Raw genomic sequence first — 23,207 nt, 5'->3', positions numbered from 1 at the left:
ATTTGTATAAAAACAAGTCATGTTACCCTCCGAGACAAAACTCCTCATACAATATTCCTCAGTAATGTTCTCATCCCTAAAACCGACTGTGTATGTTACCTTGGATTCTACTCAACTCACGCCAAATTCGGAACAACCACACGTACAAAAAAGTCACGAATTATACAGACGTATGAGACTATAAAAAAATTAAGGCTAAATTTACCCTCTGTGGTACGTTTAACGATATTAATTTGGCAAGTGTCGTACCAACATGGTCCAAATAATAAAGATTATAAAAAGAACCATAGGAACCACTAAATCTACCAATTTTAAGCCCTCAGAACCACCGTCAATGCTCCATAACTTCTCCACCACCAATCTTTAAAATGACCTGCAAAATGCCTTCGTTAAAAATTTTACCCCCAACAAATTTTCCTCGTTCTACAAATAACTATCCCAACCAATTTGCTCGATCCATGTCAAACAAAACCCACCCCCACAACCCAGTTAGGCGACTGCCACGGGGCGTCCTAATCAATAGTATTTAACTATTGAGAAAAACTGGGAGAGCAACAATGGTTGCACGCTTCCCTCATGTAGTTATAACTATGTCAAATCAGGGGGGAAAATATATATATGCGTGTGTGTGTGTAGTTTGTAAAGATGGTAAAAAAATGCCTAGTTACCTACACATCTACCACCATTGATAATATCAATCGTTCTTCCTTCTTCCACTTACCAACTAGTATGGTTAATTGTGTGAAATAAAATTCAAGCCGAATTTCTTTTAAAAGTAGGTAATTAATATAGTCTAGAATTTCGTTCAGTGGGAAAGCATCCGTTTTTTGTTGTTTGCTCACCCTTGGAAATACGCCAGGCTACAGAACCTCATAATCTTTGAGAAATTATTGCAGCACAGTTGTTGTTTTTTTATAGTGATTGTTTGTAAATTAACAAAGGTTGAACGAAAATGCGTCCTAGAGACTTGAACTTGAAGCCAATGAATCAGCATAAGGACAACGGTAAAATGCGACCTTGTCGAGGGGTCATCTTCTGCCCCGGTGCCAAAAATTTGGTCACTTATACAATCGTTCGACCCAGTTTCAGATTTAAATCAAGTCTGAGTGTAGTTTTCTTAATTCTATTTTACTTAAAGAATTAATATTCCTGCGATTTTATCAAATCTCACTTCCTTCCCCATATGCCCAGGAAACACTTGACAATTAATATTATTACAATTTACAATAAAAATATATTCAATGGTACCTCATTCATTAAAATTCCTACTGCCATTGTTATTGTACTTTTGTTACTATTAGATTTTATATTTACGAAAGTATCTTTGTTTTTTAATTTAGATTTTGTTCCTTTAGATCAATGTTGTTGTTCATTAATTATTTTTTGAAAGATTTAACATATCCTTAAAGTAAATTAGAACGCGCTTTATTTTTCACTAGAGGTCTGCACAGTTATTAAGTTAGTAGGAATATTTATAATAAAGAGTAACATATATGTAATTTTAGTTGTGTATTTCTTTAGAGAAATGTTGTTTTATGTGTATGATATTTTTCATCACTTGTTTACTATTAACGTTCAAGGACGTCAAGCTTTTTGTCTTGCATTTTTATCTTTTTGGGAAAAGATAATTACTGATAATTAATTACTGCCTCTTTTGCGAATGATTTTTAATCTATAGTTCGTTTAATTTTTTAGATTTATATATATTTTTATTATGGTTTTATAAGGAGTCTTGAATTCTTGTTTAATACAAATTCAGATATTCCTCAGAAAATATGAATTTTCGTCGTTTTGCACATTGTGTTTAAATTGTTTGTAATTATTTATTTTTAAATTGTTGATTATTGTAAGTTCACTTTTTCACTAGTAACGCAAGGCTTCTTAGAGCATACTCTGCCTCTCTCTTACTTTGTCTTCTTTTTAGAAAATAATGGCTACCGTCTGTTTTACGTATTGCATTTGATAATAGTTTCAATTATTGTATAGATCAATGTTGTTGAAAATTAATTATTGTTTGGAATGTGGATCTCGCCCTCTAATTTAATACGAATTTTCAAGGCTGTCAAGCTTCTTTGTGTTGTACTGTTAACTTTCCATAAAATATTGGTTTCTGTCTGTTTTCGTAATTTTTGATAATTAATTCTTGTTTTGTAGAATGTATGGTCTAGTTTAATATAAATTTTCAAAGCTCTTATGCTTTTTTGGGTCTATTTCCCCCCAGGAAATATAGATTGCTGTCTCTTTTTGCACTTAGCTTTAAAAGTTTAGTTTGTATTCACTTTTTTAAATGATTCATTTATAAGTTCACATGTTAACTGGTAACTTTCAAGGTTAACTTTTCAAGTTCTATTTTGAAGAATAGTCATTTTAGCTTTTGTGTACTATAATAAACGTTCAAGGCTGGCAAGGTTCTTTTGTGAAGAATAATTTTCTTTTTATCAGAGGTCTTTCGCTCTTGTTTGCTAAGAACAGTCGTAGTTTTTCTTTTTTATCTTCTGACCAAAAAAAATACTATCTCTTTTGCGCGTGAGATTTAATGCATATAATTTGTATTATTCTTTAATATAATATTATAATGAAATATTGTTTTTCTGAAGGATCTTAAGCGCGTCTTTAACACGAGTTTTTAAAGTTATCATTCTTTTTTGTGTTACATTGGTAACTTTCCCAGAAACTGTTCATAGCATTGCTTTTAAGGTATGGTTTTGATAATTATACACACCGATGTGTTGATAGTTAATAATTGTTTGAAAGATGATATAGAGCTCTATTTTAATACGAATTTTCATGTCTTTCAAGCTACTTTAAACCTCAACATAACTTTCCATGAAAAGGTAGATGGTCACTTTTTTGCACTCTTTACGATTGTCTTTAAAATATAGTTTGTTTTCAATTTTAAAACATGTTGATTTATAAGTTCACACGGTATAAATGTAATAATCATAATATAAATAATAATTGAATAACTTTCAAGTCTCATTGCGAAGTAGTTTTATTAGAGGTTGAGTGTGTTGCAACGTAATTCCCCACGGAAATGTTGAATCTTTTTTGCATTTTGTTTTTAAAATAGTTTTTTTTTTAATTTTTAATTGCTCGATTTTTTATTTTTACGGGAAGTTCAGTTATTAACTAATTACTTTAATGTGTGTTATCTTTGTAGTCTTCTATGTCCCATTGCGAAGAATAATTGTCGTTTTATTAAGTCATTAGTGTTTAGTATAAACGCTCCAAGTTGTCAAGCTTCTTTGTGTTGCATTTTTATTTTTTCACTAGAGAAAGATAGAGACTACCTTTTTCCTCATTGTTTTTAATATATAGTTTGTGTTGTTTTTTAAATAAATGTTGTTCATAGATAATTATTGCTTTAAAGGAGGATTTTGCGTTCAATTTAATACGACTTTTTAGTCATCACTTTTTGTGTTGCAATATTCTTTTCCAGAAAAGATTGATTATTGTCACTTTTTCATATTGTTTTTAATATTCAATTTCAATAATTTTATAGACCAATGTTGTTGATAAATAATTATTGATTTGAAGGAGGATCTTGAGCTCTAATTTTATAGAATTACAATTAATTAAGGTTTTTAGTTGAGATAAAAAAGTCAATGGCACNAATCCCGCTCGTGCCATTGACTTTTTTATCTCAACTAAAAACCTTAATTAATTGTAATATTAATTGGTCAAGCGGACCACGAAATTAGTGAATTTAATTTTATAGAATTTTCAAAGCTCTCAATCTTCTTTGTGTTGCAATGTTATATTTTGCTGAAAAATGTTGATTACCGTCTGTTTTTAATGTATATTTTGTGTAATTGTTAAGAACAATGTTTTTTTAATCATTTATTGTTGTTTTCAGGGTGAACTTGAGCTCTAGTTTAATACAAATTTTAAAGGCTCTCAAGCTTCTTTGTTTTTCAACTTAATTTGAAATGCAGATTACTGTCTTTTGCGTTTCGTTTTTAAATTATAACTTATATTTTTAATTAATACCTTTTTTTAAATATTTGTATAGAAAATTCAGTTGCTAAATAGTTATTTGAAAGGCTTTTAATTATTTTCGTGTTTTATTTGTACATATCCCAGAAAAGTTGGATTAACTATTTTTTATCGATTAATAGTATTTAGTAATTAATATTTTATTTCATTATTTGATATAGAAGGTTCTTCACCTTAATTTTATATTTTCTTAATTGAATATTTGCAAGGCTTTCATGTTTCATTGGGTGTCTTTATATTTTATTCAGTAAAACTAATAACTATTTCTTTTGTGCATTTTTTAAATTACATATTTTGTGTAGTTTCTTTGAACCAATGTTGTTGATGACTAATTATTATCTTGTAAGACGATTTTAACCTGTAACTTAATACAAATTTTCAAGCTGCCGTGTATTGTTGTGTTGCTATGTGATCTATGATTATTTGGAGATCGTGAGATCCGTTCTGGAGTGACGCAGGTTTAGTTAGTTAGCAAAACATTTTCTTTATCGTGCCAACGTTTCGATCTTTATTGCGATCATCTTAGGGGCCTGGGATTTATAAACATCGTTTAAATTACACAAATACATGTAAGATTTGAAAAAATGAATTTATACAATGATAGAAATTTAGACACAATCAAAGTATTTGTACTTTCTCAAAGTGTTTGTGAAACTTGATAACTTCGGCTTTGGGTACAGAACAATTTAAATTTAAACTCCATATGATGTTTGCATCAATGAAAAGCGTTTTTTACCATTAAAAAACATTTTTTCCCAAAATTAAAAGCAATAAATAGTTTGAAAAAAAAATAGTTGGCGAGTCATAAATTAATCAATCCTTGCTTAAAATAAATTATTACGGTTTACAAATTTTGAAATGCTATTGCTTCTGTAACATAATCATCTTTCAATCTGAATATTTTTTTTAATATCTAAATTAAAACAAGCAATAAGAGATATTTCAAAGAAAATTTAAACGAGGATCTTTGCAAATAATTTTTTTAAAGCATCATGCTTTAAAAATTACTATCTGTAGTATCTGAATCCAATAATAGTTAATTATTAGAGAATAAGCATCCACAATTTTTGCCTAAAAGTTCATATCGGATGTTTTCTAATATTCATTAACTTTATTTCAGGCTTTGTTATCTTTCACAATAATGATGGAACCACGATACACAATATTCTTCCACCATTTTCAATTGTCGGCCATTTTCGCGTTAAATATTGCAAGTTAACCCGCTATCGTGTAATATTTGTTTGACTTTTTATTAAGTCCAAGTATGTTATGCCATCCCGCGTTCTATTTATTAATGGCACAGTGAAAATTTCTACGAGGCGCAGTAGGTCCTGGCCAAAGATCGTTTCATCTTCGCCTTATTTCATACTTGGGCCATCTTCTCTGTTTTTTTCGGTGTAACACACAAAACTATTATTTTATCGGTATTTTTTCCGAGAAGATTACTATAGTCTTTTGCGTGACGCTTTGATTGAAGTGTTTTTACATTTTTGTAGAATAAATGATATTTTATTAATTATAGTTTTCTAGGAAGATCTAGGCGCTTTTGTTTACTAGTAGTTTTTGTAGGTGTCATGTTTTTTAAGGTTTTTGCAGTCCTAATCTCGCCAACTATTTCACTGTTTTCATTTGGTTGTTTACAAGCTGCCGGATGTTTTTAATCTATTTGTTTATCGAACAGCCATCCTCATGAAAAGAACGGCCTCACCCGCGTAAAAACGTAAAAATGTGACGCACGGGTTTGCGTCTCGCGATCATTAACCGTGCGTAAGGTGGTAGCAATTGGCCGTTTCGAGAGGAGCGTTGTTTTCGTCCGAGACGATTGGCCGACACAGCGACGCACCGCGACGCCAAGGCCTTCCTCCACCTCCACATCTCCTACAAATTCAGTTCTCGCGTGTCTGACAAGCTTAGTCTACTTCTGATTCTCGTGGGGTGAACTTCGTGAAAAAGTTTCTGTGCGCACGTCGTGTGTACGGATAGTTTTGTTGTAGTTCGCTCACTTATTTGTTCGTTTTTTTGTAAAAGCGGTGTTCTTGAGACAAAATTTGTACACTGGTTTACTAAAAAGACGGATGAAAGAATTTGAAATTCAGCCACAAAATAAGGTATGTACTATTAACTAAATATATATTTGTTAAGAAAGTTAATTACTACTACAGTTGAGTAATATCGAACGTTTCAAAATATAAATTCTCCAGTCGTTAAAATAAGTACTTATTAAATAATATAATAAAGAAATAGATTGATTGATCAAAACTGATCATGTATTTTATAATTATCACTTAATTCTAATTCTAAATTACTACACTTATTTTGCTTTGCAATCATTCAATTCAAAATATCTAATATAAGTTTAAAAGTGCAGGATTAATTAAAAAAATATATTTATGTAATTAAAAGATAAACTTTTATTTATTTAGTTGCGATTTTTTTTTATTAAAACACTGACCATTGATTTTTAAAAATATGTAGATAGTACACTCCAGACACTTTCGTACAGAAATAAATTCGGATTTATAAAGCCTGAATTTTTATTTTATACAACTGCCCTTTTCTGCAAAAAATTAGACATTTTTTTGAGTTAGAAAATGGGTTTTTGTATGGGTAAAGTTATCAAAATTCTTGTTTTTTTTTTTTTAAATCTATTTATGGCATTTTAATATATTTGGTTCAATTTTACAAAGGGAACCCAAACAAATTTTGTTGGCTCTACTCATCCAAAGAAGAAAATATCAAGTATAACAAATATTTTTTGTACTAGAATTTGATCTTTCAATTGGATCATAAAGTTCAAGGGACAACTGCCCGTTTAATCATAGCGAATCGAACTGGTTTTCTAGGAAGCGAACGTCTTTCCTATCCAAGCACGGTCGACCACTTGATTATTATTCTCGTCGATTTGTTTTTGCTCCTATTTTAGGATAGCAGGTCAAAATCAATAATAAACCGGAAGGGCTTTTACGATCCAGTTTTTCCCCCCCCGAAGAATTCCCTATTCAAGATGAGCCGACGGACGAACTCGCGTGGTCAAAGGTAGAAGCCCCTTCTCCTCTTTGTGCTTGTGGTATTTTCACCTGTGAGCTTTAGGAAATTACAAGGACGATTGTAAAAACACAAACCCCAGATGGTCCTGCAGTGTCATAAATCATTTCCAGGTCTGTTCTTGCCGTATCATCGATCATTCCACAGGAATTGGTTTTTTAGATTTATACTTCGCCGTTAAATAAACGGTTTGGCATGGGGACTAGAAAGAATGGATGTAACAGTTAATTTTCATTAGTAGTATTTTTTAATCCTATAACTTTTTATTTTATCAATATCTTTTTTAATTTTTAGATATTGGAAATATACTAATGATAGCATTTAGCTGAAAAACACAAAGCAGAGGTTTTTTTTATCAAGCCTTTTGTTAGGATAGTTAATTATTATTCAGAAGTCGTGAGATGCGGTCTGTTGTGATATGGGTTTCAGAAAAACATTTTCTTTATCGTGCCAACGTTTCGATCTTTATTGAGATCATCTTCTGGACCTGGGATTTACAAACATTGTTTAAATTTAACAAATACATGTAGGATGAGGAAAAAAGTGAATTATATTATAAACATGTTTATATTATAAACATAAAACAGCAATATCTCACTGGCACTCTCAACACGACACGCAAGAATGGCACAATTACGCAGAAAACAAACACTTTGAGTGAGTAGAAATACTTTGATTGAATATAAAAAATATTTTTTTGCATTGTACAAATTCACTTTTTCCACATCCTATATGTATTTGTTAAATTTAAACAATGTTTGTAAATCCCAGGCCCTGAAGATGATGTCAATAAAGATCGAAACGTTGGCACGATAAAGAAAATGTTTTTCTGAAACCCACATCACAACAGACCGCATCTCACGATTTCTGAATAATCATCGACTAACGGTCACTAATCACCACATAATTAATTACTTTAAATCTTCTTAAAATGTATGCAAATTTACATTGCTTGATGGTTAAATTATTTATCATTATGTATCTAAAAATCAATAAACTATTATGTTTAGTCTTCCAAATATTGAGTTATTGGCGAAAATTATAAGTAAAATAATGGTGATCGTCATGCCATTTCACAAATAGCTAATATGTAATTTTGATCATTATTCTTTGAAATCAAACAAAAATTATGTTAAAATCTAAAGTCGCACGAGGAACATGTAATGAAACAGGGTTTCACTTCATTCATTAAGTATTTTTGATTGTTGGCTAAAAGGGGGTCATTGTTTGTCTCTTATTAACAAGATAAGCATTTATACTTGTTTAAAAAACCAGTGAATCACAGAGATAAATATTTAACTTTTTTCTGGCAAATCATTGACGTTTGTTTAATGACTGATTGGCTATTAATGCTCCCTACAATGTGGTGCGTTGGTAATAAATTTATTTATTATTGAAAGATAAACTTTCTAATCAGTCTAGCTAATATGTCGAAACGCGTATTTAATATTTGAAAATTCTACTAAAAGACGTGACACTAAATACCGTGCTGTTATAATTGCATAGGTTTCCGTTGGGACTTTAGTAATTTTTGTAATAGCAGCCTCTCACGAGGCTTCGGCTCGCTCAAAAACTGGTTACAACGGTTCGGCAATTGTTTCCACACCACGCTATACTTTATATCAAGAGCCCCTTGTTCAATTCTTTTATCGCTGGCTGAATTAATTAATTTGAAGAAGATTGAGGTAAAAAGTAATAAGTTTGTTATTTGATAAATTTAACAATAATAAAGTAGACAAAAATTTGATAATAACCGCCTATTTGTCAGATAAGAGTATGAAGATTGAGCAATGACTCCATACTGAATTGTACAATATCAATCCAATCCCCGACGTGCAATATTATCGAGCATTACTTTACAAGTATATACATAGATCCGAGGTCACGATAGCTCAAGTGGTCGAGCAGCGGCGTATCTAGCCGAAGATCGTGGGTTCGAATCCCGCTCGTGACACTGACTTTTTTTTATCTCAACTAGAAACCTTAATTAATTGAAAGATAATTAATTGGTCAAGCGGACTACGAAAACTAGTGAATATATACATTAGTTTGGACATAGACGACTGACCATCCTATGTCCAAATAAATATGTATATTTATAAAGTAATATTAGATAACAATGAGCATACATTTTGGACAGAAAGATTGAAAGTCCACCTTTTTTAATTTTAAATATGAGGGTTTTTTTTTGCTAGATTTTATCAAAAGATGGTCGTAAGTCATGGGAAGTCGCTAGTTTTTTTGTTGTTTTTTTTGTTAAATAATTGAACTATGTTTTCTGAAATTCGAAATACTTGGTGGGTGGTAGATTGTCACAGCGAAATCCAAACTGGATATCTGTAATGCTAGAGTCGGTTTTTGATTGAATTTTCACACATCTTGTCAAACAGTAGGCTCATGAGTCGTCCACACGAGTCTTGTTTTTTCCTGGTTTAAGGATCACGGCAAGTTCAGCCTGCATGTTTTCTGGAAGTAATGTAGGCATACGTTATATATGTTATGAAATAAACCACCCCAAGCGATAAATATATTTACTTAATAGAAATGGCATGGCACTCAAATGTGGCTTGCAACTTGCCTCTACAAAATTAAAAATGTCCAAGACTTTCAAATTAAATCTTCAGAATTATCGTCGATGCCCAATGATTTGTAAGAACTTCTCTACTCCATTGAAGAGACAATCAAGGCGAGTTTTAAGATTTTTCATCAGGGACTACAAATAGACAAACGACACACTATAACCTTGGTAACAACATTCCTCAGGTACCTTCTTCAGGACCTACTACTGTGATAAATTTTCCATTTCCATATTTATTTACTCTTAAACTTAAGAAATGATTGTGTCGAGTTCGTTCTAAAGTATACACTTTTTGGGGGTCGAGAGCACTTGTTTTTAGGCTCATCAGATCCCACATAAATTACACTTTCTGTCTAAACAAATGTTACATATTAAGATGTCAACCTGGGCATTTTAGGTAACTAGAGAAAATTTGAAATTTTATAACTTGGATTTTGGGTATAGAACAATTTAAATTTAAAACTCCATATGAAGTTTGCATCACTGGAAAACGTTTTTTTACCATTAAAAACTTTTTTTTTTCAAATTAAAATTAATAAAAAGTTTGAAAAAAAAATTAGTTGCCGAGTTGTAAATTAATCCTTGCATTAATTGTTAAAATAAATTGTTTACAAGTTTTGAAATGCTGTGTGTAATGATTAGTGACCGTTAGTCGATGATTATTCGGAAATCGTGAGATGCGGTCTGGTGTGACGAAGGTTTCAGAAAAACATTTTCTTTCTCGTGCCAACGTTTCGATCTTTATTGAGATCATCTTCAGGGCTCAAAGTGTTTACGCAGAAAACAAACACGATAAAGAAAATGTTTTTTCTAAAACCTACATCACACCAGACCTCATCTCACGATTTCCGAATAATTTTTGAAATGCTATTCCTTCTCTTACATAATCGTCTTTCAATCTGAATATTTTTTCCAATATCTAATCTAAAACAACCAATAAAAGACATTTCAAAGAAAATTTAAACGAGGTTCTTTGCAAATAAATTTTTTAAAGCATCAATGATGCAAATAAAAAATTACTATCTGTAATATCTGAATCCATTAATAATTAATTATTAGAGAATGAGCGTGCACAATTTATGTCAAAAAGTTCATGACGGATGTTTTCTAACACTCATTAACTTTATTTGAGGCTTTGTTAACTTTCACAATAATGATGGAACTAAATTCTCACGATACACAATATTCTCCTATCGTTTTCAATTGTTTAGATTATACAAATTACATATAGGATGTGAAAAAATTTCTATCATTGTACAAATTCATTTTTTCACATCCTACATGTATTTATATAATTGGAATGATGTTTATAAATCCCAAGCCTTGAAGATGATCTCAGTACAGATCGAAACGTTGGCACGATAAAGAAAAATGTTTTTCTAAATCTACGTCATACCATCTCCAAAAAATCATTAATTAACGGTCACTAAACCCCGCACAGTACTAATTAACTTTTCAGAGGACTTCACAATATTGGTAGAACCAAATTCTCACGATACACAATATTCTCCCATAGTTTTCAATTGTCGGCCATTTTCGCGTTAAATATTGCAAGATAATTGGCAACTTGTAACATTTGTTTGACATGTAATTAAATACAAATTCTATTTAATATTGTCATTGAGAAAATCTCTACGAGGCGCAGTTGTGCCCTGTCCAAAGGCCATTTCATCTTCACTTGCATCGTAGTTGGGCCATCTTCTGTTTTATTCTGTCGCCGAAGTAGAGCAGGTCGTAGTGACCAGAACGATTTTTGAATATTATTTCAATGACGTGTGCGCTAATAGGTTTACAAACTATTTTTAGACTATTGCCTGGATTTGTAGATGAATACACAACAGCTGTTTGCAAATTAGGCATGAATACACAAAGCCGGTCCGAAATGGAATGTATCGATTGTATTCTGTATTAGGAAACCGCTTTGAAAAGTTATAATGTTTAAAAAAAGACACGGTCTCATCTTGAATCGTGTCAAATCCTTGAATTGGCATAAGAGGCTTTAGAGATCCATCATACGATTGCTTGTAGACCTGAGTGTTTTGGGTTTACTTACTACTTTATCAGTTTTATTGTAAACATTTTAAATCCGTTTACAATGTTTATCTATGTGTGTTTATAAAAGCCACTAGCGATCCGGTTGAAAAACAAGCCTATGAATATTTTTTTAGAAGGGAAATATGGGTACGTGTGAACGGATCAAGGACAACGCGTGAGGAAAATTTCAATCAAAGATGTTCAATTTTTTGATATGTTGATTTATCAACCGACGCCGATCTTTAAAGGATGTTTGTACTAGAATTCAAACACTCTTATCAGAATATAATTCTAATTCAATCGTCATTAAGCGGAATGATTCATCCCGACTGATGGCCATTCTTTGAACACATGTTTGGATTTCGTCTGATGTCGTAATGTACCTTGATCTAACATTATAAATAGTTTTTAGTTGAGATAAAAAAGTCAATGGCACGAGCGGGATTCGTACCCACGATCTTCGGCTGGATACGCCGCTGCTCTACCACTTGAGCTATCGTGACTTGGATCCACTCGGACACCAACTTCCTATCTCAACCCCACCTTTTGAATTTTCCCTCCTTTTTGCCATTTTTATCTCAACTAAAAACCTTAATTAATTGTAATATATTAATTGGTCAAGTGGACCACGAAATTAGTGAATTATAAATAGTTTAAAATTATATGATTGAAATCTATTATCATTTTTAATTAATTAATTAATTAAATTACATGTCATACGAATATTTACTGCAGATTCGTTGAGGAGAATGATATGCAGGATGTCGTAAACAGACATCAATAGTTCAGGGTATTCTACATGTCAAGTTGGACTAAAAGTCCCTATTATTCAATGTCTTCCTTAAAGTCCCTCGTATTTCATGAAATGTTTATCCTACTGCAAATTTGATTAAACCAATGGAAAAAACATTGAAAATTGTAATGAGATGTAATTACGTGTGCTTAATTTCTAAAGGTAATTTGTCACACATGTTAAAATTAAACAATTTCTAAAATTTTATTTTTTTGGTTACAATCGCGTAAAAACAATAATGTGTGGTGATTAGTGACCGTTAATCGATAATTATTCGGAAATCGTGAGATGCGGTCTGGTGTGGTGAAGGTTTCAGAAAAACATTTTCTTTATCGTGCCAACATTTCGATCTTTATTGAAATCATCTTCAGGGCTCAAAGTGTTTGTTTTCTGCGTAAACACTTTGAGCCCTGAAGATGATCTCATTAAAGATCGAAACGTTGGCACGATAAAGAAAATGATTTTCTGAAACCTACATCACACCAGACCGCATCTCACGATTTCTGAATAATTAAGTTTTGACATTTGTTCACGGGGCATCCTGTACAATCAAAACCAGCTTAATGTTGTATTGTACACAAGATTGTAACAGCAAAGGTCCGAATGGATCATGGAAAGAAGGATGTATCCATATTTTAACCATCAGCACTTCTTCCACTCTCTATCCATACCCAATCGTCGTTCTAGAAGTTCCAAGGTTTTCATACCACTTATTCCTGTGTATTTCTTTTCTTTTAATTAATATTAATTCGACAGAGTGTTGCGATCGTTCATATCCTACAAGACACAATTTTAATAGGTCAAGCATCATGGAAAGAACACGATGTATGCATCTTTCGGCCATCTTCTGATGCCTATTCACACCTCATAGTCGTAGATAACTACTCAACGGGTAGATGGACTAACAACCCTCAGGAATTAATTTACTTTGTTTTTATCTATAGACACAAAGGTTATAGTTGGGATAGAACGTCTGCGGGACAACACGACAAAATCAGTATTCAGCATTCAATGGATCGATTTCCATAGTCCACCAACACCGCTGTTACATGAAAGGCTCATATTAATTCTCTGTCACGCTGGAATCGTGAGGATGAACTTTCTCTTATCACCACGTGATTATGATCTGGACGAACAAGGTCCTACAACTTCGAAAGCTTAGCACGCCGCACAATCCAAGCACACAGGCAAAGCTCGTCCTAATAGGATCATGTTAAGTATTAGATTCACTAGTTTCGTGGTCAGCTTGACCAATTAATATCTTTCAATTAATTAAGGTTTTTAGTTGAGATAAAAAGTCAGTGTCACGAGCGGGATTCGAACCCACGATCGGCTAGATACGCCGCTGCTCTACCACTTGAGCTATCGTGACCTCGAGCCACTCGGACTTTTATTTCAACTAAAAACCTTAATTAATTGAAAGATATTAATTGGTCAAGGGGACCACGAAACTAGTGAATTTAATAAGTTAAATTAAGTATACCTTCACTAAACCTCTCCGTGGCCATTTCATTTGTCGCCGAGAATCAAATAGATTAAACGACATTTGAAGTATGGGAAAAAGTAGGGAAAATTCAAAAGGTGTGGTTGAGATAGGAAGTTGGTGTCCGAGTGGATCGAGGTCACGATAGCTCAAGTGGTAGAGCAGCTTTGAATTTAGCCGAAGATCGTGGGTTCGAATCCCGCTCGTGACAGACTTTTTTATCCCAACTAAAAACCTTACTTAATTGTTAAGTATTAGATTTCTGTCAACAAAATATAATTGTCTTAAATGATTAACAATAAGTTTTTAATGATCTGATGATTATTCTGATCTGATCTGATTATTGATTATAATTTAACTTTGATAAAATAAAATATTCACCGTAGCATCATCAGCCGATTACTGTAATAATGTAGAATTAATGTTAATTAGATTTTATAAAGATTATGATATTGTTGATTCTTTTGTGGAAGTGCTGTGAATGTCATAATAGCGATTTGTGCTGGGACGATTGAATTTTTCTCCCTGTTCTGTCACCGTTGCTCAATGGACATGACTTTTACAATTTTGTACTTTTCTAAAGACAGAACCGAGGTCATGTTTTTGCTCGGCCATGCCAATTTCTTAGTGTTTTCGTCGAGAGACCGGATACAGGTGTTTGTCGAGCCAGTTGGCTACGTGTCAAACCTTCCTCCTGAGGAACGAGGAAAAACCTGAAACAAACACCAAACACAATTTGCATACAAGAGACATCGTATAACAATAAACACTTTCGTTTAAGTACGTAGTTTTTATTTTATAAATTATCCTCTTCTAATGGAAAACCGATATATTTTTTATAAGACATTCCTATTTACAATAAGATATATTAAAGTACAAAACTCCTTTACCAGAACGGCACGTGCAAAACCATTTCAGCGAATACGTACCAAAATAGCTTTCGATCTTTTGCCAAAAACTACTTCTCGAACTAAAATTATTTAAAATTCTTACTGTCACATTTATAATTATTGAAATAAATCCACTGAGGATTGATTCGTTTGTAAAACTAACTAAATAATACCATCAATATATCAATAGCATCATTCTTATTATAAATAACTACATCGATGTATCATCTAGTTTTATAATTAGCTTAGTTAGATCGGATGATTCTGTAGCTAATTGATGAGTATTTCTGGTGCTTTTACACCATTGAAAATCTATTTTCCACAATATTCATAATCACACACATTTTTAAACGGAATGTAAATTTTTGTTTAAAGAACAAGGCAAAATTACATATTTCTCATTGTCTTACAAAAAATTCCAGATTCTTCCATTTTTGCCAACTAGGGCGAATTGTATATAAATTTCGTATGACTAGGGCATCGCCTGGTGACTTATCCTACCGTGTAAGGAATTCACCTCCTAGGTCGCAGAAAAGTAAAGTGATAAAGATGCAGGAGCATATATTACAACTAATTACTGTTATAGGTTAATAAGGTGAACACAGAACATAGCACTTTCTCTCTCTAACTTACTTAACTTATTACTTAATAAGTATACTAATTGTATTTCTCCGTAGTTTTAGTCACACAATCTGCTTATTCCATCTCTCATTTCTGATCTCTCCGGTCAGTTCTCAAAGTGGTAATTTCATCTCTCTTACTCTTACTATTATTCGATCACTTTCTCCGTCTTATGTGTTATGTCTTTTCCTCTCTTTGTCTGCTTTCCCATTTCTCTCACATCGTCGCTCTTACTATTTTGATTCTCTCTGTCTCTCTCTCTCTCTCTTTTTCTTTCTTTCTTTCTTTCTCTCTCCGTACATAAATATATATCCCGGCTTATTTACTTGCATTTCCAATAATTCCGTATTATTTTAAAACACTTTCGCATACGTGCCAGAGATCAGTCATTGTCACTCCAACCTTACTCTTGGCAAAGTGAAACAAAACAGTGTATATTTTCTCTACTTAATGATACTATTTTCGGAAAAGTGAAAAACACTCACGAGAATAAAAATGTGCTGGTAGTGAGGAAGTGTGCCAAGTATCTTTTATTTACCACTTGAATGTTTGGTAATATATATAAGAACTAAGTATAAGCAACAAAATACCTCCTTTCCATACTGAAAAACTGCTTATGAATATGGTAAAAGGTTCGGATTTGTAAGAAAGTAGATTATTTTTTCTGCCTGTAGGATACTAAATATTTTAAGTCCTTTAGTATGTTCAACTAATTTTTGCACGACGGTTGGACTAAAATTTGGAATAGAACTGGGGCCGACGGATCGGATTATTTCCCTTCTCAAGTATCGATCTAACAAAGCTGACCCAGAAAGTAAGATCGATCGATAAAGCATCGTATGTTTGCGTATAAAATTGGATACGTAAAGGCATACAACACACGTATGCGTATACAGCAGTATGTATATAATTGAAAAATCAAGTTCATACTATGTTTTAAAAAATAGCACTGGCCGTCGGGAATTTCGCCCATATTAGTTCCTTTCTTGGATCTACGATGCGGAAAACCAGGATTAGTCACTTATTTCGTAAAGCCGCGAAAGGCTTTTTGCCCGGAAGAGATAAAAAACTTATTCTCCTTCTCCTTGAGTTATGTTTCGATAAGCTAGCACTGTTTCTATTTCCGATAATACTTTTTTTTGATAAGAGAACCGGAAATCATTACATTGTAAAAAGTGATTTGCCGAAGAAAACAAAACAGAACAATTAAGCAGTAAATTTATTCTTAAAATGTATTTAAAAATAAATTAATTTCTTATTAAATACGTTAGTATTACTTAATTAATGGTAGTTTTTATTAAAACTTTTAATGTGTGGTGATTAGTGACCGTTAATCGATAATTATTTAGAAATCGTGAGATGCGGTCTGGTGTGATGTAGGTTTCAGAAAAACACTTTCTTTATCGTGCCCACGTTTCGATCATGATTGAGATCATCTTCAGGGTTCAAAGTGCTTGTCTTCTGTGTAATTGTGCCATTCTTGCGTGTCGTGGGCATTCTCAACACGACACGCAAGAATGGCACAATTACACAGATGACAAACTGAGCCCTGAAGATGATCTCAATAAAGATCGAAACGTTGGGACGATAAAGAAAACGTTTTTCTGCCTACATCAAACCAGGCCGCATCTCATGATTTCTAAACAATAAAACTTTTAATATTTTAATTTGGGTATATTTATCTTTTTTTGCAATTTCGTCTTGCCAAATGATTATAAAAAAATTAAATTAATTATTCTTTTTATGTACGGTCTTGGTTAAGATGAAAAAGCTAATGTCACGGACGGGATTCGAACCCACAACCTTCGGCTGATAAAACTTCTTTCCACTCGGACACCTATTCCCCCAATCCTCATGTCAACCTAAAACCTTTCGAATTTTCCCTCTTTTTGCCATTTTTTTCATTGTGGCGAAAAAGGGGGTCGACCCCCGCTCGTGACACTAGCTTTTTCATCTCAACCAAGACCTTACATAAAAAGAATAATTAATTGAAATAATTAATGTGGTCAATTAGACCACTAAACATAAATAGATTAATTAAAACAAAATCTTTACCAGTCGAAGCTTGCCGACACAGTAGGTAAGAACCACTGCTTCGCAAACAATAACCCCAGTCCTTTCTTTACCTGGATCATCCTCTAGCTTCACTTAACTCACTTTATAAAGTACAAACACTACACGTATAAAAACCCACTGAAGATGATAAAAATATGAAACGTGTCTACTGTCCTAAACCAAAAAATATGGACGCATCGGAAACGATAAAGCACCCCGCAGTCTGCTAGAGGAAATCTCACAAATTCTTTGTTTTGCCTTAAATTGAACACGTTAAATTCTTGTGAACAACGTGATTTACATTTTAGAAAACATGTATGAAAAAAATTAAATAATTCATGTTATCGCTGGGTTAAAACCAAGTCAGCAAAGTCAGGCAGGTCCGCTTACCACGTTGTTGAATCAGCAGGATCAATCCTAATAAAAAAAATTAAAAAATGGAGTAAACTAAACAGACGTTCCTATTATCACCACTACTCGTCGGATGATCCAAACTTCCACTTAACTACTTGATTAATGTTCCACTTAACTTAAAAGATTTATATACTCCATGAATCTCCAATCTTTATGGACTTACGTTATCAAACTTTGGGGTCTACAAAGTATTCAAACTTCCTATAAATCCAAAAGTCCTAAAAAAAATTAACTCACTTTTATGTGTACCAAACTTCACCCTACATTGCAAACTAAATATTTCTTTTGCTCCAAATGTAGCAGAAGTCAATTACAAACAAGTGCATCAATCCCTTTCTGCACATCCCAATGCTTGGTCTGTCAGCTCAGTTCCAGTACCATCGATGTCGGAAATACCAATGACCATGTGATGCCCTACGTACTGCTTCCGAAGAAAATGAAAGAGTGAAATAAAAAGTGCATTTCTTTTCTTTATCAGTCGTTAATTATTTGTCCTTTAGGTGGCTCACCACTAAGAGGACGATGAATATTTACAAATATCGAACCCCTTTCCAGGTAAATTATATATGTGTATATGTAATATTAGCAGGTTTCGTATATGACGACTAAAATATATAGAAAGAATTATTTTCGTTTGGAGGTTTTCGGAATAAAATGTCTACGAACACTTTAATTTCGAACGTTGCCCTCTTCTAATTGATGATTGTTGCACATAAGTATGTGTCGCAAAAATGTTAATATACATAGTTCTAAATTTTCTTTTTTAAAATTAAAAAAATATTTTAGCATTTACCCACAATATATCACTGTGGATAAAAATGAAGAAAATAAAAATGTCACTATTTGTCTGATGTAAAATTAATTATTTTTCCTCACTACAATGATAATTATCTGTATGCAAAAATTATAATTGACATTTATTGTTACGATACGTCGTGAATTAAGCAAGTTTTGCTCCAACTTTTTGAAAAATTCTGTTAGAGAATATAATCATTGAAAAAACTACTTAAAAATTAAATAATAACTGGTATTCTTTTGACTTTTTATTTGTTTAAATCTTAATTGCTCTGTTTTCTACTTCTGTACTATGCGATATCGTATCGCAGTACTTTTGGGCGTGCAGATATCGTTTAACAGCCTTGATTTTTACGTTCTTTGAACAGGACGAATATGCAAATAAAAAAAGGTTAGCTCTGTTTTGTTTTGATGTTATAAAGGGATGTAGTTGAGGATAAAAACACAAGGCTAAGTAGACTAGAACTTATCTACAGGTAGTATAGGAAGGAGGAAGTGGTCGAAGTTGTGGCGTCCTTGTCCGATCTTTTGTCCTTCTTCACGTCCGTCCTCAATTGATTAACAAAAAATATTCCACGTGTTATCCGCGGTCGGTGAAAAATCACTCCGTCAAATATCGCGAGACCGGGGCCTTCAGTCGAACGCTTTCACCGCGAATTACCTCAGGGAGAATTGCGGAATGTTTTGTAAGAACTGTGGACCCTTCTAATCTGGGACTTGTAAAAGAGAGGGAAAAGCTTCAAAAATTCCACGGTGTTATAATTGAAATGTACTACTTAAAAAGTAAACGGTGCCGGAAAGAAAGATATTTTCTACCCTGTGAATATTAAACGCGTGAATACAAATCGTGAAGGCTATTAAAAATGAATCGGCCTATAAAATCGAATTAACTCAAAACTAATTCCATTGCGAATTCGCCGCACGGGCCATCTAGCTTTCCGGGATCAAAGACATGTCCCGGAATCATTTCGGGCACGCAATTAAAAGTGGGACAACGATCTGACCAAACTGCGGCTAACTATTTAAATGAGAAAACACTTTTGAAGAGGGAGTCCTTGGAGCAACTCCAACGGCCTCGGCCATTGTCATGCGTTAAATAATTTTTAAAATAGAAAACAAAATTGATCTCTTCTGATTCTTGTAGAAATAAAATTCAAGGGGGAGGATATTTTAGAGGGAATATAACCTTTTTAAGTATGATAAATATTTTAAATATATGAGACGTTTCTTTCCCAGTGTTACCATATTTAAAGTTTCATTATGTGTATCGACCATAATAGACATAAGGATAAAAAGATACAAAGAGTTTATGCTATGATTTTATTATTGGGCTACAAATACATATGTACACATTTGGCAATGAGTAGCATGCTTATAAATAAGTCAAACTATAGTTTATATAAATCGATAAGAAATTGTTTCGGCACGAATGTGTGTGTGTATGGGTGGGTAGTGGGCGGAATATCGAGTACCCACAGACCCACCGAACTAGGTTAGTTTTCTCTTTGTGTGGAATAAATGTATTTATTGTATGGGTGGGTAGTGGGCGGAATATCGAGTACCCACAGACCCACCGAATTAGGTTAGTTTTCTCTTTGTGTGTTTTGTGTAGAATGAATGTATTATTGGCGCGAAAGTGTGTGTATGTGTGTGTAGTGCAGGAATATCGGATACTCCACAGACCCACCGAACTAGGTTAGTTTTCTCTTTGAGTGTTTTATGTAGAATGAATGTATTTATTGGCGCGAAAGTGAGTGTGTATGGGTGGGTAGTGGGCGGAATATCTAGTACCCACAGACCCACCGAACTAGGTTAGTTTTCTCTTTGTGTGTTTTGTGTAGAATAAATGTATTTATTGGCGCGAAAGTGAGTGTGCATGGGTGGGTAGTGGGCGGAATATCGAGTACCCACAGACCCACGAAACTAGGTTAGTTTTTTCTTTGTGTGCTTTGTGTAGAATGAATGTATTTATTGGCGCGAAAGTGAGTTGTATGGGTGGGTAGTGGGCGGAATATCGAGTACCCACAGACCCACCGAATTAGGTTAGTTTTCTCTTTGTGTGTTTTGTGTAGAATGAATGTATTTATTGGCGCGAAAGTGTGTATATGGGTGGGTAGTGCAGGAATATCGGATACTCCACAGATCCACCGATTTAGGCCGAGCCCCGGATGTTGTTATTCGGCGAATAGCCGAGCGTCCATCCCCACTAATCGGGATTCGGCGAATACCTCATGTCTGGAGCCGGTTTTTGTCGGTTTTCTTGTCCGATGTCTTCAAAGGGCACGAATATTCGTTAAGTAACCGCAATCAAACCATCCACACATTCGGGAATCAACTATAACTGTACATACCTTTAACCTACTGTCAACTGTTATAAAAATCAATAGTAATCGTGTACATCTATTTAATACTGTTTATTTTTCATTAATAAACGGTTGCTAACTAGTATAGATGTTTTAATTTACAGAATAACAATTGTTTTTCATATTAGGAATGAAATGACCGTATGCAACAGTTTTGGAGTTCCTCTATGTTCACGAAACAGAACCAATAATTTGGAAAGCTTCTCTTACAAATCATAAATTTTTTAATAAATAAAGCAATAATTAAAAATATAAAAATATAATTAAATATATTTTTTCAATTAGTTTGTAGCCACTGTACAAAATAGTACCCGCAGCTGCAGCAATGACAGTTTCCTCGTTTTTCATCATGAGGACTCCCACGGCATTTGGAAAATACTTATTCCCTGTTTCCGCAACAATTAGGAGGTTATAGAAAATCCGCATGTGTGCATACGTGGGCACGCTATTTCGCGAATGCCAAGACGAGCATCTAGAGACTTGGCAAATATTCGGCGGCATTCGGCGAATACCGATGATAATGATGATCACGATGTGATAATACATCATCTCACTGTTAATCGGGCCCTTGACATTTTTTGATGACTGATTAAATTCCTGAAAGAACCGACGAGTCGAGTAAAGTGTGAAATTTTTGGTCATCAATAATACAAATAATCCGCTAATTCAGTCCATGTTTTAAATTTTTTTATGATTAATTGTACCTACCAGTTTCATAAATTCAATTGGTTCGTGAAAAGTATTTTGAAGGGATTTTTTTAATAGAAATGTCTAGGTGTACTGCTTCGAAAATTTATGGGCGCCTTTTGTTTGTCTGCTTTTAGTTTATTGTTGATAAAAGTTGAATAAATAAATTATGATGTGTAGTGAATTGTCCGAGTATTTATTTCACCAATTCCCAAATGAAAACGCACATACTTAGGAACTTCCATTGCTCTTGTTCAATCGAACATCCGTTTTTTCCTATTACTCACTGCTTGCAATTACTTTTCCGCCCGGATAAAATTAATATTCGAAGTATAAATTATTTCAGAAAATTATTCATTGTGAACAAACACGCGATTTGTTCTTGAACAGGTGAACAATGGAAGGACAGTGTCTCCTGGGCTAAGGTCTGTAGAGGTTATCGTTGAGGCATTATCTTATCTCTTCTTTTTTTTAAATTTATTTACATTAAATAAATACTGGGCTCTTCAGTATTGCCTCACAGTGAGACAGTGATACAACTGATTCGTGTTCCCGGACGGGGAAATAAGATAAAGCGCATAATACACTTATATAATGAAGATTCGAAAGTACCAAGATCTTCTGAAGCACAGTGAGTAGGCTTTCTTATAGAGGAGAATTCAAGTGACATTTTGCTGTTCTGTATCGGTTCTATTGATTTGTGGAATGTTTCTGGATACAGTTTTTCCAATTTTGCGTCTTGCTGCAAACTCGGTAAATGGGTTACAGACAAAGAAAATAGACAAGAGGAACCGCATAATTACCACGTCATGGCTCGGTGTTTTCTCTGTTGAACAATTTTGTACAAAAACCACCTTTACACCACTGTTTCGTTCTAAATAAAAATTTCTCTCCGAGGTTGAAAATCTAACCAACTCTGAACTAAACTATAAAAAAGTTATATTCATTTTGTTTGCGAATTAGATTTTTATTAAATAATCTGTTTATTCAAAATGCCCTTTTGGAAGATATTGATCTTTTTGGTGTCGACGTTGATAAAGTGCTGTCGACAGTTTGATCTTTATCGATCATCTCTAGGATCGTTTCGTTTGCAGGGGCGATGAACTTTACCATGTTGCTTAAACCAGCACACCCTCCCACTTCCGAGACCTGTTTTGTTGTGCATTTTATATTGCACAAAAGTCGTCGTTTTAATCTATTCAAACAACGTGTACTATCGTCTTATCACCAGACCTGATTAAAAGTTGTTCTTTTTTCCACTTACTCTTCTAAGTCTTTCAAAATGTTCCATTGGTTCCGGCCTTTAAAAAAAATAGGCATTTTTATTTTCATTAACTCTTTTCGTTCAATCATTCACGATCTTGACGAATTTAGTTTGTTACATATTGGTATAGTTATATTTTGTTGTGAAAGCGCGCTGAGCGTAATAGTACCTAGGAATAACTTTGAACAA

General features: G+C 33.3%; 1 protein-coding gene across 4 annotated transcripts in view; it reads left to right on the top strand.

The window, feature by feature from the left end:
• Positions 1–5,897: 5,897 nt before the first annotated feature.
• Positions 5,898–23,207, top strand: part of LOC106674418 (phosphatidate phosphatase LPIN3) — a 43,351-nt gene continuing 26,041 nt past the window's right edge. Inside the window, exon 1 of one of the 4 annotated variants that reach the window (XM_024228576.1) lies at positions 5,898–6,104. Coding sequence is in view for 3 of the 4 variants with exons in the window: in XM_024228575.1 (XP_024084343.1) it covers positions 22,349–22,385 (37 nt within the window). In the remaining variant the exon portion in view is untranslated. Of the gene's footprint in view, positions 6,105–22,287; positions 22,386–23,207 lie in introns of those variants that run through there. The other 3 variants (XM_024228575.1, XM_024228574.1, XM_014407118.2) reach the window with 3 other exon arrangements.

This window comes from Cimex lectularius, unplaced genomic scaffold (genome assembly GCF_000648675.2).
Source record: "Cimex lectularius strain Harlan isolate CLEC.00 unplaced genomic scaffold, Clec_2.1 scaffold305, whole genome shotgun sequence".
Lineage (NCBI taxonomy): Eukaryota > Metazoa > Arthropoda > Insecta > Hemiptera > Cimicidae > Cimex > Cimex lectularius.
This window is presented reverse-complemented; position numbering and strand designations above follow the sequence as displayed.